The sequence below is a fragment of the Gadus chalcogrammus genome, chromosome 14, assembly GCF_026213295.1.
Source record: "Gadus chalcogrammus isolate NIFS_2021 chromosome 14, NIFS_Gcha_1.0, whole genome shotgun sequence".
In the NCBI taxonomy this organism is placed as follows: Eukaryota; Metazoa; Chordata; class Actinopteri; order Gadiformes; family Gadidae; genus Gadus; species Gadus chalcogrammus.
In genome coordinates, this window is record NC_079425.1 from 16,424,971 (window position 1) to 16,441,956 (window position 16,986).

Here is a 16,986-nt window from a genome sequence, read left to right on the forward strand (position 1 = left end):
CACCTACACAAACACACACGCACATGCACACACACAGAGCTTATCTTTGTTTACACATTCGGAGATGCAGTACAGCACATCACATCAATCCTATTGATTGCTGTTGACCTTGCCCTGAGCTCCCCATCTAGACCCCTCTCCACTTCTCCCCACCTAGACTCCTCCCTATCCCCGCTCATTCAAAACAAACAGAACGGGTGAACATGCTTCCAGCACACTCCAGGGCCCCGTTTCCCGAAAGCGTCGTTAGCCTAAGTGGATCTGTGCAGTGCGTCGAAAGGGCATCGGTAGAGTTTTTCCACCGCGTTTCCCGAAAGCATCGTGTGGGAAACGAACGTCTTGAAAACGGTCGAGCTAACCGAGTACTCCAGGGGGGCTCGTAGGTACTCGTAGGACGCTAAGAGGCATCAACAGCTATAGCCTCATGGCGTCACCATCGGACATTCCGTCGTATTGATGCGTTTTATAAAACGCATGCGCCTTTTTATGTTCTTCGTTGGGTATTAATAAAGATTATTAATTATTAGTATTAAAGATGTAAATGGCCAAATAAAAAGGGACAGTCCAGAAAATTTTGCGCAGGCAGGGCACTCAAATGTGTGGAGAGAAAGTGGGGGGATTTTGTGCAGACTGACATAGGCTACTCATAAAACGTAGCATAAAATAATGTAAAAAATTAAATTAAATTAAAAAAAATAATAATAATAAAAAATAAAGAAATAAAATAAATTATAAAAAACAAGCAAAGGAAGCAGGCAAAAGGCTGGGATTATGGTGGGGGATTGGGCCACGTTGACGGGAATGTTTAGTGACATGTGGGGGGTGGAGGTGGTTAAAAAAATTCTCAATCACTCTCGACGCGCAGCATGAAACCACCAGCCGCTTATGAGGGAGGCCGTCCCCCCCCCTCCTCACACCGATCTTCCCTCGTCGTACCATCGTCCTCAACGTCCTCCGGTTCAAGCAATGCCACCCCAGCCTTAGCTGCCAATGGTTGTGCAACATAGCCGTCACACATATCACGGGCATGACTTGGGCCGGCGAAAACTGGAACCCTCGCTCTGACTTGTGAAGGCATCTAAAGCGCAACTTCCCCCCTCCCGATCGTGCGCTCACGATGCACCGGGCCCAGACGGTGGGCTTCGTTGTATTCCTCATCAATGGACGTCTCCCGGTTATTCACAGGTGTGAAGAGGAATTATTTCAGCGGGGAAAATGGCCGTGAAACGCACAGACTCACAGTGCATTCAGGATTAGGACTGATATATGTCGGTTTAAGCCTAATCAATTGTGTTTTAATGTCTTTAGCATTCATATAATTGCAGTCTATTTTTTTCGGTAGGCTACTCTGCTGTTGTCCGTGATGGGGATTATATTTTAACCCTTTTAACACAATTTTCCTGCGACATTCCTGCGTCTCGCCACTCCTACGGAGCCCATTCAGCACCGTGTCAGTAGACAGTTACAATCCTACGACGTCGTGAGTGCAGCGAATGTGCGTTCACGTTAAGAGGAGTTTCGGGAAACGCTCCAAAGAAATTATCGATGGATCGCAAGATCCATCGGGAGAATGATCGTACGAGCGAAGATCCATCGTTATCGGGAAACGGGGCCCAGAACTACTTCAATTTGTTAAATTAAATATTTACTTCACAAAATACGACTAAATGGCTTTTAGCACGGGGCAGTGAATGAACATTGGTCCTCATCATCCTCCATTGTCTCATACTCCTCCTCTCACCATCTCAGTCAATAATAATGCTTTATTATTACAAATCCTTTGATCTGTGAAGTCCCGTAAATTAATGATGCTCCAAATTCAAAAGACAACTCTCAGCGAACAAGGAACAAGAATGGTCTAATTTCTTACAGCAGAGTCTTTACAACTTTATCTTTAGGACTGCTATAGGCCCCTTAGAGTGCTTTGAGTCAAGGCCACACAGCTCTTTCAGTGTCGGTACTCAGGCTCCGGCTGTGCTTTTAGCCCAGTATTGATGTCGTCTCCGGGACTGCGGCCGTCCTGAAACTACGGCGGAGAGACTCTAAGCTATCTATTATTCACGCAAAGAAAGGAACAGGGATAGATTAGATGAAACGTATAGCAAGGCCGGAAAAGATAATGATGTGAGACGACGATTTTGGGGGGGGGGGGGGTGATAGAGAGGAAAGAAAATAGGGACTTTGGGAAGGAAGTGATGAGGAAATAAATGATGAGACCAGATCAGACAGAAAGACCTTGATGAGGATGGAGTCATCTGATGAAGTCATGTTATGCTTGAAAGGATCCCGAGAATTTGAGGCGAGAAATCTGCATACTAAAATCCACTTGAAAGATAAACAAGGACGCACAAATTAAAAACCAGAAAGCTAGACTAGAGCAAAAGTTGAGCATAATGATGCATTCAAGAGGAAAATTACTTTTGTAATATCTAGTAGGACTCTCTGTAAACACATAGTTCCATGATAAAATGCCAGGTTGCATGAAACAATTTCTTGGTGATTTTTGAAAGCCAGAAATATTTCCTTTTTTTTTTTTACATTATCGATTCATAACCATCGATTGCTGCCTGAACCATTGATTATTTTCCCGAGGCTGCGGTTGTTATTTCAGACGGAAGTTCGGATTATAAATAAGTCCATGCATGTTTCATGCACCTCTCTAATCAGAGAACATACTTCTACTGTTTTGCTTCTTGCAGCAATTTCTTTCTCAAAGCGTGTGATTGTTTTATGTTTAGGCTCTTGGTGCTAGTCTACTGTGGTGGTGCTGCTGCAGCTGGTGTGGTGTCTGGAATTCTCTGTGAATACAGAAATAGAAAGCACACACAGTGTATAATAAATAACCTATGAATGAATGAAAACATAACAAAAACGGATGGGCTCATGCTCAACAGCTCAACTAATTACGAAAGAAGATAGAAATGACTGTGAAATGTTTGGCTGATTGGCTGCTGAGAGGGGGACACCACAGCCTCCCTCCAGTCATTCTCGCTGGGAATTATGGGGAAAATAAATTGCGACGTCGGAAGGTTCTCGTGAACAACACTTCTAGACGCTCTTATGATTTTACTTCCGTTCCTTCAGATTTGATAACAGAGATGCCCAGTTGGTGACGGAAGGTTTACTAGTGACGCGCATGAACATGGCGGAACATGACATTTTTACTCAATATTGAAGAATCAACCATCTTATCACACTTTACTATAGATTGACGTGACCGTCTGTTGGCATCGACTTTGCTCAGGTTTAAACGTTGAGTACCAGTAAACCAGCTCTAGATAAGGGCAAGTATAGCTTTCCATACAGTGGCCATACAAATGTGCTTCTCATAAATCAAAGAAAAAGGATGGTAGCTGATAGGCTACAAGGATATAAAGGCGTTTGAACCTGAAACTGATCCTACTAAGTTCTGTTTAGTTCTGCTGTGAAGAACTTTTAGATTCCCAACGCAGTGCACATGAACGGTCGCTTTCAGGAACATGCGTAAGTGTGAGCGTCATCACTGAGGAGGCGTCTCGTTATCACCAGGACCATGAATTTGCCTTTAGGTCCACAGTATGACATCATAACTGATGAGACCGTCACTCACCGCAGGTTAAGCTAACCCATCTCTAATGAAATGATCTCTTGCGGTGACAAAGCACTTTGACCCTATGATGATTGCGATTGATTAGAGATATTCAGTGGGACAAAGAACTTTTTCCCCACAATCTGTTTCCAATTTACTCAGTAGTGGAATGTGTGATGCAAACGATTGGGTGAGTAATTGGACAATCAACGTAGAAGGAGTGTGGTCCAATGCCCATTTCGGTGGTGGACGAAGTACTCAGACCATGTACTTGTGTAAAAGTTGAGATACCTAGTGTAAAATATTACTCCAGTAAAAGTGGAAGTACTCCCATTACACGTTGACTTGAGTAAAAGTATAAATGTACTTGGCTTCAAATGTACTTAAAGGGGACCTATTATGCTTTTTCGACTTTTATGACCTATAAACGTTGTTATAATGCTTGATAGTCATGTTTAACCATACTATATTCCCTGCTGAAAGTCTGGGGTGGCTGTGCAGAGCGCTAAACACTCGGGACAACGATTGCGATTCACTTGTTCACATTTCCGGGAAACATCTACGTAGACATACTCCTGCCACGCCCCCATATGCCTGGTTAAATATGCCCGCACGCGCGCTCCAAGGAAGGTAACCAATCACAACGGAGCTGGGTTGGCAGGAGGGGGGCGAGGGGGCGGAGAAGGACGAAACAGCGAGCGTTGACAGAGAAGGCTGAAAGCGCCCAGATGAGAGGAAGAGTTTCCCCGAAAATCTACATTGTTTATTGTGTATGGTTAAACATGACTATCAATCATTATAACAACGTTTATAGGTCATAAAAGTCGAAAAGCATAATAGGTCCCCTTTAAGTATCAAAAGTAAAAGTAATTTGGTGTAATGTAGTTCCAATGTCTTGCTATATCCTTTATACCCTCAGTCAAATCATTTAAGCTTAAAAAAAACCACTAACAACACTCTAAATAAAATGTTTTCTATTTGTGATATCTGATACTGATATGCATTTCCTAGAGGAAATGTGATGAGTGCTATAGATCAAAGTGAGGTTGAAAAATATGTTTAGAGCCACATAGATGTAAAGAAATGTTAAATGTTGTGTGTGTGTGTGTTTGTGTGTTTGTGTGTGTGTGTGTGTGTGTGTGTGAGAGTGAGTGAGTGAGTGAGTGAGTGAGTGAGTGAGTGAGTGAGTGAGTGAGTGAGTGAGTGAGTGAGTGAGTGAGTGAGTGAGTGAGGTCATGTAACTATAACGTAACCGTTTAGGCTTGACATGGTGTTTCTAGTTTAAATATTGACGTTGTTTAGGCTCTGCGACGTCCGCAATGGTTAGCTGTGTTTATGTTCATGCATGTCGTGGAAAGGAACGGTGAAAGGAGCGTTTTTGGAATGTAGTGGAGTAAAAAGTAAGATTTTCCCCTACAAAATGCAGTCGAGTAAAAGTATAAAGTCTCACAAAATAATGGTAAGTAAACACAGATATACAGATATGCTAAAAAATGTACTTAAGTACAGTAACAAATAACTTCGCTACTGTCCACCACTGGCGCATTTAGGGTTTTAAGGCTGATTACTTGCTTACTATAACCTGCCATTCTGTCTTTATCTGGCAATAATTAGATAGTCTAATGATAACAGAAACATTGATAAAGAAAAGGAAACCCCACAACCTAGGAGATAAAGACTCTTTGAGCATACAAGCTAAAGGGACAATGAAGACATACTGAAAACCATATGGAGAGGGTGGTTTGGAATCTTCTATATCCTAGACAACCTACCAACATCGCAACCTGGAACATCAGGACCATGTTCACAGCAGGGAAGACGACAGTCGTCGCAGATCAGATGAAGTGATACAAGGTTTCTATCCTCGCCCTATGCAAAACCAGATTGCCCCAGACAGGAGAAGTAAAAGTGGTCAGTGGTGAGTCCATACTCTACTCTGGACACGCAGATAAAAAAGCCCCTCACACAGAGGGGGTGGCATTTATACTCTTCAAAGAAGCACAGAAGGGCCTCATCAGCTGGGGGCCCATCGACTCAAGAATCATCACTACAAGACTCCAAACCACCCACGAAAGAATCAACCTTCAAATCATACAATGCAATGCACCCACCAACAATACTGATGAGGAACTAAAGGACAATTTCTACAACCAGCTACAACATCTACTTCAGACAAGAAAGAAAAAGACCTCCTCTTACTCACAGGCGACATGATGGCCAAAGTGGGAAATAACAACAATGGATACGAACTGGCTATAGGAATGCAAGGACTTGGCACCATGAACGAAGAGAGATTTGCAGACGTATGTGCTGACAACAATCTGGTCATAGGAGAGACAGTTTTCCCCCATAAACTGATCCACAAAGCCACCTGGATATCACCTGCCCACACTACTGAAAACCAAATCAACCACATATGTATAAACAAGAAGTTCAGGCACTCTCTTCTGGATGTACGAGTGAAGAGGAGGGCACACGCCGGGTCAAACCACCAGTGGCTGCAAAACTCCAAAACAAGCTAAAGCGCTTCAATAATCCCTCTGACAGCAGAACAAAATTCAACATCCAGCTCTTCCAGGACATTGGAACAATTGAACTGAATCAAACCACCCTACATAAAAGGGTTTCAAGCCCTGCAAGAACTCAAACAACCAGTGGAAGAGTACTGGAACAGCCTGAAAAACATACAGAAGGAGAAATGCCTAGAAGTGGTGGGGCAAAAGACAACGAAACACAAACCCTGGTTGTCAACAGAAACACTGAAAATAATAGAAGAGAGGAGGGCAAAAAAGGATATACTAAACAACAGAATTACATCGAGGCCTTGGCACAAGAAGCACAGGAAGCAGCGGGAAAAAAATACCACAAGGAACTCTACATGACCACCAAGAAACTAGACGGAAAGTTCAGGCAGACGAACACCAAATCTGGGATAAACAGGGATAACTCCTTATCACCAAGGAAGAACAACACCAAAGGTGGACAGAGCATTTAAGGAAGCTGCTCAATAGACCACCCCCTGTCCAAGAGATAGATTCCACCAGCAGCACACATGCTTGACATCAACTGTGTCCCCCAAACAAGATTTGAGGTAAAGAAGGCCATTAAGGCACTACGACGTGGCAAAGCAGCAGGCCAGACGACATCCCAGCGGAGGGCCTACAGGCTGATGTACACACTACGGAATCCACCAAAAATACATATACATCATCAATAACACATATCAGGACACGCAATGCTAAGTGCTCCACCAGGGACAGGCACAAGAAACATTCACGGTGCTCATTGGGGTGAAACAGGGCTGCCTTCTTTCCCCTTTGCTTTTCCTCTTATGCATTGACTGAACCATGAGGAAAACTACCCACAATAAAAAGACTGTCCTCCAAAGGAGTCTGACAGAAAATCTAGAGGACCTCGACTTTGCTGATGAATTAATCAAGCAACCTCAAACTTATGGGATGATCAAACAAATAAGAGCCAATAGCGATACAGATGATAAGGAGAAGTGGAGCTGGATTGGTCACACACACTAAGAAAAGGCTAAACGGCAATAACCAAACAGGAACTAACATGGAACCCAGAACGGCAAACCAGAGCAGGGAAGAGGAGATTGAAAAAAACCTGGAGAAGGAGCACAGTAGCTAGGATGTTAAAAATAATGGACTGATGTGGAAAAGATTGGGAGGAGGGCCCAAGACAGACAAGGGTGGAAAATATGTATCAATGGCCTATGTTCCGAAAGGAATATAAAGGCTTAAGCTAAGCTAATTAGATATTCCTCAATTTAAAACAAAACACTCAACTAATGCTTTCTACCTACTAGACCAATCATGAATTTCTGCATTTTTAAGTGTTTGTAATGCATTATAAAAATATTTTAAATAGTTTGTAAATCCTTAAATAAAGCTTAAATAACACTAAGAAATGATCTCATAAAACACTATCATTATTATTATTATTAATGATAATTTATAACTGATTATGACTTGCTAATGAGTATTAATTTATGAACAATGCTTTAGGTAATCTTCGACTTTATGATTTAAAGTATCAGTTATAATTGCTTTCCTTCAGTGTTTCTATTATTATTGTATGATGTTATTTATCCTTTTATTATCGTATGAATTTGGTACGCTAAATGAAAAAAAATAATCATGTATACGTGAAATTGGATCCCAAAAGCAGAAGGACGTTTAAAAATAGCAAGGCATCGGCTCAAGCATTGACAATAATCAACTTCAAGGAGGAAAAGCAAAAAAAAGGGCACAAGGTCGGTGATGCAAAAGTTTAAAAAACGTAGGTAATTCCAGAATTAGGCAGACAAGCAGGCAGGCAGGCAGAAACAAGTAAGAAAGAACTGAATAGCCGAGCTAGTAAGAGGTATAAAACAATCGGACAAGGTGGCACTAACAGCGCCATCAGCATTGGCATCCATTTCCACACATTACATTAAACACAGAACAAGACCTAGAATGGATTCTCCCGTGCGGGCTGGCCTTTCTACTGCACGATGCGATGCTGCACGACACAGCGCTCGTTGCTCGTCTTCTTGGGGTGGGACCGGCTTCAGGCACAGCATCCCTTTCCATATTTCTTTCATTAGGTAGAGTTCGGAAATTGTCATAACTTCCAAGCTCTGCCAAGTGCCATATATTCCCTACTGCTTGTGTCCCATAATACAAAATATAATAAAATATTCAGTTTTGCTCACAGCCAGATAGCTCAATCTAGCAATCAGCCACACTTTGTTTTATTTATATGCATGCATTCGTTAATGTGAAGCAGGAAAGGGGTTAGGCTTGTATCATCGACTCACAGCATTCTTGTGAATGTATGCGTTAACGGTAATCATATCCCTGATGTATTGCACTGTTGGCAGGGCATGTGGTGTCTTGGCGGATGTGTATTTTGAACAAACAAGGCTGCATCGCCCGGTCAGAGCCTCAAAGTCAACAGCTAGGGGTAATTGGCAATGAAACACCTCCTCAGCTACAGCAACCGGCTCTCACAGGAATCCGTGAAATGACCACGGGCGCTTAACTCAAAATCTTTGGTGGCCTCACGGAATCACTGCAATTTCCGTGATGCAGCCCCGGATTCTGCTCCAATGCAAGTTAATGACACTCTTGTTCCGTGGCACACACACACATATCCCTGTTTCAACGACCGAATCGTCCACGGGTGCTTAACTCAAAATCTGTGCTGGCCTCACGGAATCACTCAGGCCTACATTGTCCATGATATGGCCATGCATTTTGCTCAAATGCAAGTTAAGGACACTCATATTCCGTGGCACACACACAGATCCCTGTTTCAATTACCGAGTCAACCTGGTCTCACAGGGATCCGTGAATATATATATATATATATATATATATATATATATAATATATATATATATATATATATATATGAATATATATATGAATACATATATTTATGACCATATTTAGACCACCAGACTTTCTCGAAGCAACAAAAATGGTCTATTAAATTCAAGATGGTTGGGCAAAAATAGGGATATATTGCCATACCGTCAATATGAATTGAATTCATAGAATTTCCGATAGGATGGTCAATGGTCAAATACAGATCACGTTATAACATGAATTTATATCGTTGTGACGAGAAAGGATGTCTTGATACCGCAAGAAAATAAAGCCTACATGGTTATAATTATTTAAATATAATTAACCTATAAAGCAGGCATCTCCAAACGGCGGACATGTTGATATGTAACTTCTTAACACTGTAATGATTTAGATGTTTAAGATGTGACCTTTCTAATGTAATTCTGTACGTCTTTTCATTGTGATGTTCTGGAAATAGAGAGCGGGAAGATAAATGTTAATGGGAACGTGAATGGCCCGTAGTTTATAGCATTGTGATTGGCCAAGGGCATGTTAGGGGCGGCCACATAACTCGGGGCCTGAGGTCTGTTTGCAAGTTCTTTGCAAACCAACTCAGGTTTTGTTACTACTTTATACTGCTTTATTTGTAATAAAGCGTTAATCTTTCAAACTTAGTCCTTCTCGATCTCTTGTATTTATTTATTTTCTCAAGTATTAGATTGTGGGTTTTATCCACAACAGGAGCAGATAATGATGAAACAGAATAATTCAGAACCTGAATGACGCAAATGTGAATGCTCTGAACATCAGGCAATGCAGATAGCGAGACAAAGGTGACGGCCTACAAGAGATGACATCCATAAAACGATTGAGTGATTTGGCTGGAAGCCCATTGAACTGCAGCAATCCAGACCCATTTATAGGATTAAACAACAAAGACAAACGGCGATTAAAATACTGCACAGCAGGCAACACAAAAATCATGCCAGTATTAGGATTGCTGTGACAAATGGCTACAAAGCAATATAGTGTACGCTACACACAGGGCCAAGTTCCAATGTGGCAGATAGATAAATCAATAAAAAGTAGAAAATATAAATATCAAGTATTACTTAAATTTACCCAGACATCACAAAGAGGGAAGGCATTTTTCTTGACTCCCTGAGGAAGCAGTCAATTTTTTGGGCTGCCATGAATAAGGCAATACAAATAGTTAAACTACTTCTTAGACTACACTAAGATTGAGCATCACCACGAAAATAAAATTAATTGTACGGCATTTTCACGTATTTGTATCAATGAAGCACCTGCTATACAAAATCCTACACTTTTTAAATGGCCTTGGATTGAGATTGAGATCAAAGATTGACCCAAAAGCTGTGGAGTTTGAAGCTCAAAGTGAATAGAAAGTGGATTTAATGGCCTTCATATGCTAATGTAGAGTATGATGATACTATAGAATGTGAACTCCATGCTACATCAATGGGACCCACTTAAAAGGTAAACCTACATTATTAATTCATGAATATTTGACCAGTTGGTTTTATGAGCACTTCCAATGTCAATGCCGTGATTGTGCATGTTTACGTGTTTATATTTTTATCTTCATTGCCAACTCCTCTCCTATGAAACCACCCAAGGCAATGTCGTTTTATTGTCAGTTAACGGCAGAAATGGTGTTTACCTCTGGTGCCATTCACATAGATAGTTTGCATGTACCACTGAATACATAAAATCATTTTTTTCTAGAAGTTACTATTTGAAGATCATAGCGAGACATCCTAATGATAAGGCAACAGAACGGCCGCTTGGATTGTGAGACAACAAAGGGAATGGCAGCGATGGTAAGATTCAACCAGAATGACAGCTATAGTGGGTGGGAGGAAACAGATAGTTGGTTTGAGTTCTTTCATTGGGAATTTCATTCTCAGATAAAGACAACATGACAGCAGCCATGTCCTTATAAATGACTGCAGCACAATCAGAACCCTGTTCAAACACAGCATCAGCTTTTCTTGTAATAGCCATCACAAACACTGAGCACACTGTTGTCCAATATCTGCAGCATCTTTAAGTAGCATGTTATTGACACCAAGTAATGCTATTAACCTTCATTATAAGTTTCAGGGATTCTGGATAGTTAGTAATTGTTTCTAACTTTGGAGGAAGTGTGTGCAAAGGGGGTATTGAACAAAGCCTAGTGAGGCCTTGCTTTATGCGACCACAAGATTCATGATTGTGAAAGTAATTGGGGAGACAACACATGTCCTGAAATCTTGCAGACACTAAAGTCCCTTATTTAAATTGTAGAGAGCCCCTAACCTGGGCAAAGGAAGTAGTCCGTTGGGAAGCTGTTACCCTGCCATTATACCATCTGTTTACTACACCAGCAAACCTCCCCCTGCATCAATACACAAGCACACACACACGCCCGCACACATATCCATGCATACACACACACACACACACACACACACACACACACACACACACACACACACACACACACACACACACACACACACACACACACACACACATGCACACAAGCAAACCTAATCAGGCTTAAGGGAATATAGATTAAGATGGAGGAAACCCCTTAGATATGTTATTTACACTTGCAAAAAAATGTAAAAGCTCAGATGTGGAGATCATCTTAAACGTGTGACTTGTGAGCAGGACTAAGCACAATTAAATGAAGGACAATTAAACAAGGAAAAGTTTTGTAACCATGTAGCACCAACTATGCTCCCCCATACACAGACACAGACACAGACACACACACACACACACACACACACACACACACACACACACACACACACACACACACACATACACACACACCGATACATCCAGCCACACACACAGATATATATTTTTCTTACAACATGAATACTTCCAACACAGAGTTACAGGAATGTATTGACACATTCATGAAGCAGATATGCTGTTAGAAGCATACACGCCATGCTACTGGCACACACACTCGATCAACGTGACAAACAAGACCATAACCTTTTCAATTAATTATTCAGGTAAACACACAAATAAGTCAAACAAATGATTCTGTTACCACCAGAACAAATAATTATCCAGACGAAGACTAATATCTACTCCAACGGACATATTATGTTCCGCCATTATTATTAATACTAATATTAACAAAACTTTTCATGAGTTTTATCCCCTGGCGGTGAAATTGCAACCGACTGATGTGGTTGTGTAAACAGACTGGAATCCATCCACCATTACGGATCAGCACTCTCGGTGGCTTACCTGGTCTTGATGGATGAAGAAAAGCATGATGAAAAGGATCTCCAGGAGGAAGATGAGGAGCAGCAAGAGAAAGAACTGTGGGGACACAAAGAGAGAGAACAGACAAAGAGAGAGAACACACCAAGTGAGAAGGTCATTTTTCTTCACTTCTTTTATTTCTGGCGAGTGCCAGTTTCTAAGGAGAAGGAATTTACAACAGCCTGTGTGTGTGTGTGTGTGTGTGTGTGTGTGTGTGCGTGTGCGTGTGCGTGTGTGTGTGTGTGTGTGTGTGTGTGTGTGTGTGTGTGTATGGGGGAGCATAGTTGGTGCTACATGGTTACACAACTTTTTTTTAAACACAAATGTTGATGTGAGTCTATGTGTGTGGGCATGTGCGTGCGTTCATTTGTGTATGTGTTTGTGGATATGTGTTCAGAAATGTTTGTGTCCCCGTGCGTGCGTGTGCCTGTGTGCAAGCGAGTAAGAGATCGCTCCTTTCAATATATAAGTGTAAGGCCGAGACTGCGGCCAGAGAAATCCATACCCACTGGGACAGGTCAGTATATGTGATTCACTGTATCACACTATTCACTTTATTTGCTAAAGGGGCCATACTTCACACACGCAAACACACCGAAACAAAGGATTGAGTGCCCAAACACACACACTCACACACACAGACACACACACACAAAAACACACACACACACACACACACACACACACACACACACACACACACACACACACAGTGTTCCAATGCAAAGGCTCTGTGGCAGGCTGAATGACGTGCCTGATTGGCGCTACATCTTTCCCCCACCAAATGCTGCCATACAAGCGTTCAAAAGAGTTACGAGGTCATCTATCAAGGCCTGGACCAGGACGGTCTGTCACTCGCAATCAATTGCTCGTCTGCTTCCGAGAGATTGGCCACAGCATTTTAAGAGCAATAAAATAAAAAACTGGACAAGGAATAAACAGTGTCTCCGAGAAAAAATTGTGAGGTTTTGGTTTAGATTCTGCACCAGTCAGCAAGATGCAGGCATGATTTAGCAGATGACGTATTGAAAGACCAAGCAGTTATGGGGGGATCTGGACCTGGGATTTGTAGCTCTTGGAACATGGAACATAGCAAAGCTTCAGTGGGCATAAGAAACCAGAGAAGCAGAATTACATTAGCTAGTGTTAAGGAGGTTGTACGGTACCCTTTCTGGATAAAGCATACAGCTAAATAGTTCACCTCTCACCTCCATCTGAGGCTCTCCATGGCAACGGACAAGCTTCCTCCTGGTCAGGAGTAGCCCAGGGTGAGAGGTTCTATGCATATGCTCTGAACAGCAGTTGTGCAGAATCGACAACAACATGAATTAGCTGTAGAAAACTCAGGGACACATCGTGCATATACTCCAGGTGCCAGTTCCTATGAATTCAGCTATTATAAAGGCAATTATTTTATTGTCGACCACTGTTATTTCAGTGAGCCTCCCTATCAAATAAATCACTTAATTAGCAACCCAAAATCCCAAAATTTCAGGGCTTATAGTCTGTTTGTAGCATTTGATCTTCCCTCCTCCACCACGCTGTATCTGTTTTCTGTGCTGTGTATAATGCGACGAAGTGTGACTGGGAGTACACGCAATATGTTTTTATAGAACTTAATCCAACTCGCACTTCTGAATACTGCATGCTTTTCCAATTAAATTACAATACTAAATAAAAAACAATGTTGTTAAGAGAAATGCAATAAAAATAAATGGTATCGTCTTACAAGGCCAGGAAAATAATTATTCCAAAATAAAAAAAAGCATTCCATCTCATAATCCAAACCATCAGTTTATCAATAATTGCTTGATGACAGTATGTCAGGCATGTTAAATGGCCAATATTAAGACGCAACGCAGCCCGGTTTGCGGGACCTTTCCTCAATATAAAACTGAAGGGAACCACATCACAAGGCTGAATTAGGCAGCCATGTCATTTTCCCTCGAGGGCTCCATGGCTCAGCGCTGTTTGAACGAGGCACGAGTCAGGAAGAAGGTGAGCAAGGGGGGCGTGCTGCAAGGTGATGCACTGTGTAAGGAGGACACCAACCCACGGCAGCAGCACATTCACACTCCCTTTCATCTTCCCTCCTCTCGGTCTTTGCTATTCCATTTGCGCCGGGCGAATAGAAAGTGATTGTAAAAATATATGACTCATAGATAATTCAAATCCCCACTCCTCACATTTACCCCGCCCTTAACGGTTATTTGCTGTTTTGCCACGAGTGGCCATCTTTTAAGAACATTAAACATACAGGGGAGGTAACGGGACTATGTTGATTCGAAAATATAGGACAAGCAGATGCTGCTCTTAAACACATGCAAAGACTTCACTCTGTGGCTCCATGACTACACATCTCTGTTTCCTAATTAGAAATGGAACTAATCCCTTGGTAAGCTGCAGGACACGGCCCAAAAATATTGGTTAATTTATTTTAAGCAATAAGGCTTCACGCTGATTCTACATTATTCCCTATGGAGATGATGACAATTTCCTAAAAAGGGTAATAGGGGTAAAACCAACACAGACGGGGGACAAGTGTTATTTGCGTCAACAGGGCATCAATAATTGAAGCCACTGTAGTGTTGTAATCAGCTAAAGGGACTATTGAAGCAGTTACACCCGAGGTTAAAAGTAATTTATTTGAATTGTTAAAAAAATCTCCTCAATCATTCCTTCTGAAAAGACGAGTTTTCTAAATGTGAAACACTCTTCTAGAATACTGCCGCTGCGAAAAAAAATATTCTACTGCATAAATAGAGAATTTGATGTTGTCAGGGCAGAGATCGCCCAGTCATATTTATCTGATGGGAACCGCCACAGCTGAATTAAGCAGCCTCTCTCTACAGTTCTGCCAATTGCCAACTACATCAATAGATAAGCATCTAAACCTTCGGATTTGTCCGCACTGCAGAGTCCATACGCACTATCGACGAATAGACGGAACCCAATAGAGCTCGTAAGTCACGCCCCTTCCACTAGACCCCCATCGGACCTGTAGGCTAGGAAAATATATCAAATATATTATTTTATTTTTCCCGGTCATTAAATGCCTCGGATTACACATGTTTTGTCTTTGGTCTAAATAATAATTGTTCACTAAAGAGTTTGAAGGCATATTGTACGATTCTTCGGCTAACAGCTGTGGAAAAGACGTAACAAACAAGACTACATGTCGGCTACGTGACGTCACCACATAACACATTCCCTTCACTTCTCAACTCACAGATCTGATGCTGCATCTTCTGCCACTGTCTACGGAGCCATCCATGGGAATTATCGGATCAAGGTGCCTTTATGTTTTGTACCCGAATTTCACCTGAATGTGTTCCGTGCGGGATCTGTTTGCGAGTGGTGACGTATATCATACGCGTTGAGAGCAGCGAAGAGTTGTAGTCCACAAAATGCTCTCACACAAAAACGAACCGTGTCAAACTTCCACCCGCTAAATTGTAGCATTCTTTGCACGTACATTTATATAAAGATATTCACAGACAACATGAATGTTGACATTCATGGCACAATTCAAACGGGACCAGACATTTTTTCTCATCTGGTCGTCAAATGCATTATGAGAAATCAATCATAAAGGTCCCATGTAACGGAAACGGAAGCATGCAATTTACAAGATCTATACATTACACAGTACTTGATGAAGCTAATGTCCTGCTTTCCCTTTTCATTACTGCCTAATTGAAATGTAACGCTTTTGGCCTCCACTGTTATACGGCTAACACTATGGAAGATATTGAGTATCCAACATATTATAGACACCTATGGTAGCAAAGTGCTTGTGTGTGAAGGGGAGCACATATGTTGTTACTGTATGTACAATATGTATGTTTGCTTGAGAAAGAGGACTCCGCTGCTTTAAGCTTTGGAACTCCTCAACCTATGTTTTGTCTTGGCTGCACTGACATGCTGCGAGTATCACATTTTCAGCGGGTACCGATTTCTCGCACTCATTTCAGGATGAGAACCATAATCCCATCAACGCCGGGATTCATTCCTGCTTGTTTTCCCACCTGCTGTGATTTCCTCCCACGCCGTCAAACCAGCTGCCCTGTCTCTTCTTTATCTATCCACATGCCTCATCGCCCTGGCAACACACTTTATCACATACTGGTTAGCGGTAGCCCCTCTATTCCTCCCAGATCAATATATTAACAGGACCCCAAGGTTGCCTGAGACATACTATACCCCTCATCGCTGAATGTTTCAAGCGAACACCAGGGGCACAATTGAGCGTAGGAGCTTTGAATGTGAAGTGTGAGTCAATTTCAATAACATAATCTTTTGCTTGTGCCATGGTAGTCATTTTCTGACAATAATAAGACATTTTTATGGAAGTATATTAACACCATCAGTGAATAGCCCACGCACAGCCTGATTCTCATTTTATAGCATTTAGCTCCAATCGACCCCATGCATTCTACACTGTCTACCACTGTTTCCCCGGTGCTCAAGCATGGTTCTGTGGTCTTTACTTATGTCACATTTCGCTCAATGCACAGCTCCCTCTGTACTTTACATTTACATTTCGGGAATTTGGCAGACACTTTTATCCAAAGTGACTTACAATAAGGGCATATGAAAAATAAGGTTAAACAATATATTGCTGTCAGTACAGTAACGATGTTCATAGAACCAAGCACTTACAACTGCTAGGTTGACCTATTACCTGTATACCTCTGTATAATAGCTCTGGTTGAACAGAGAAGGCATTATTTGCAAGCTGCTTCTATTTTGAGCCCAACACACGTTTAC

General features: G+C 41.8%; 1 protein-coding gene across 3 annotated transcripts in view; it reads right to left on the bottom strand.

Annotated features, from left to right (window-relative positions):
- The window catches only part of tspan4a (tetraspanin 4a), an 83,641-nt gene that overhangs the window by 10,292 nt on the left and 56,363 nt on the right, over positions 1-16,986 (bottom strand). For all 3 annotated transcript variants that reach the window (XM_056608430.1, XM_056608429.1, XM_056608431.1), the window contains one exon: positions 12,199-12,273. In XM_056608430.1, coding sequence (XP_056464405.1) covers positions 12,199-12,273 — 75 coding nt within the window. The remainder of the gene's footprint in view (positions 1-12,198; positions 12,274-16,986) is intronic.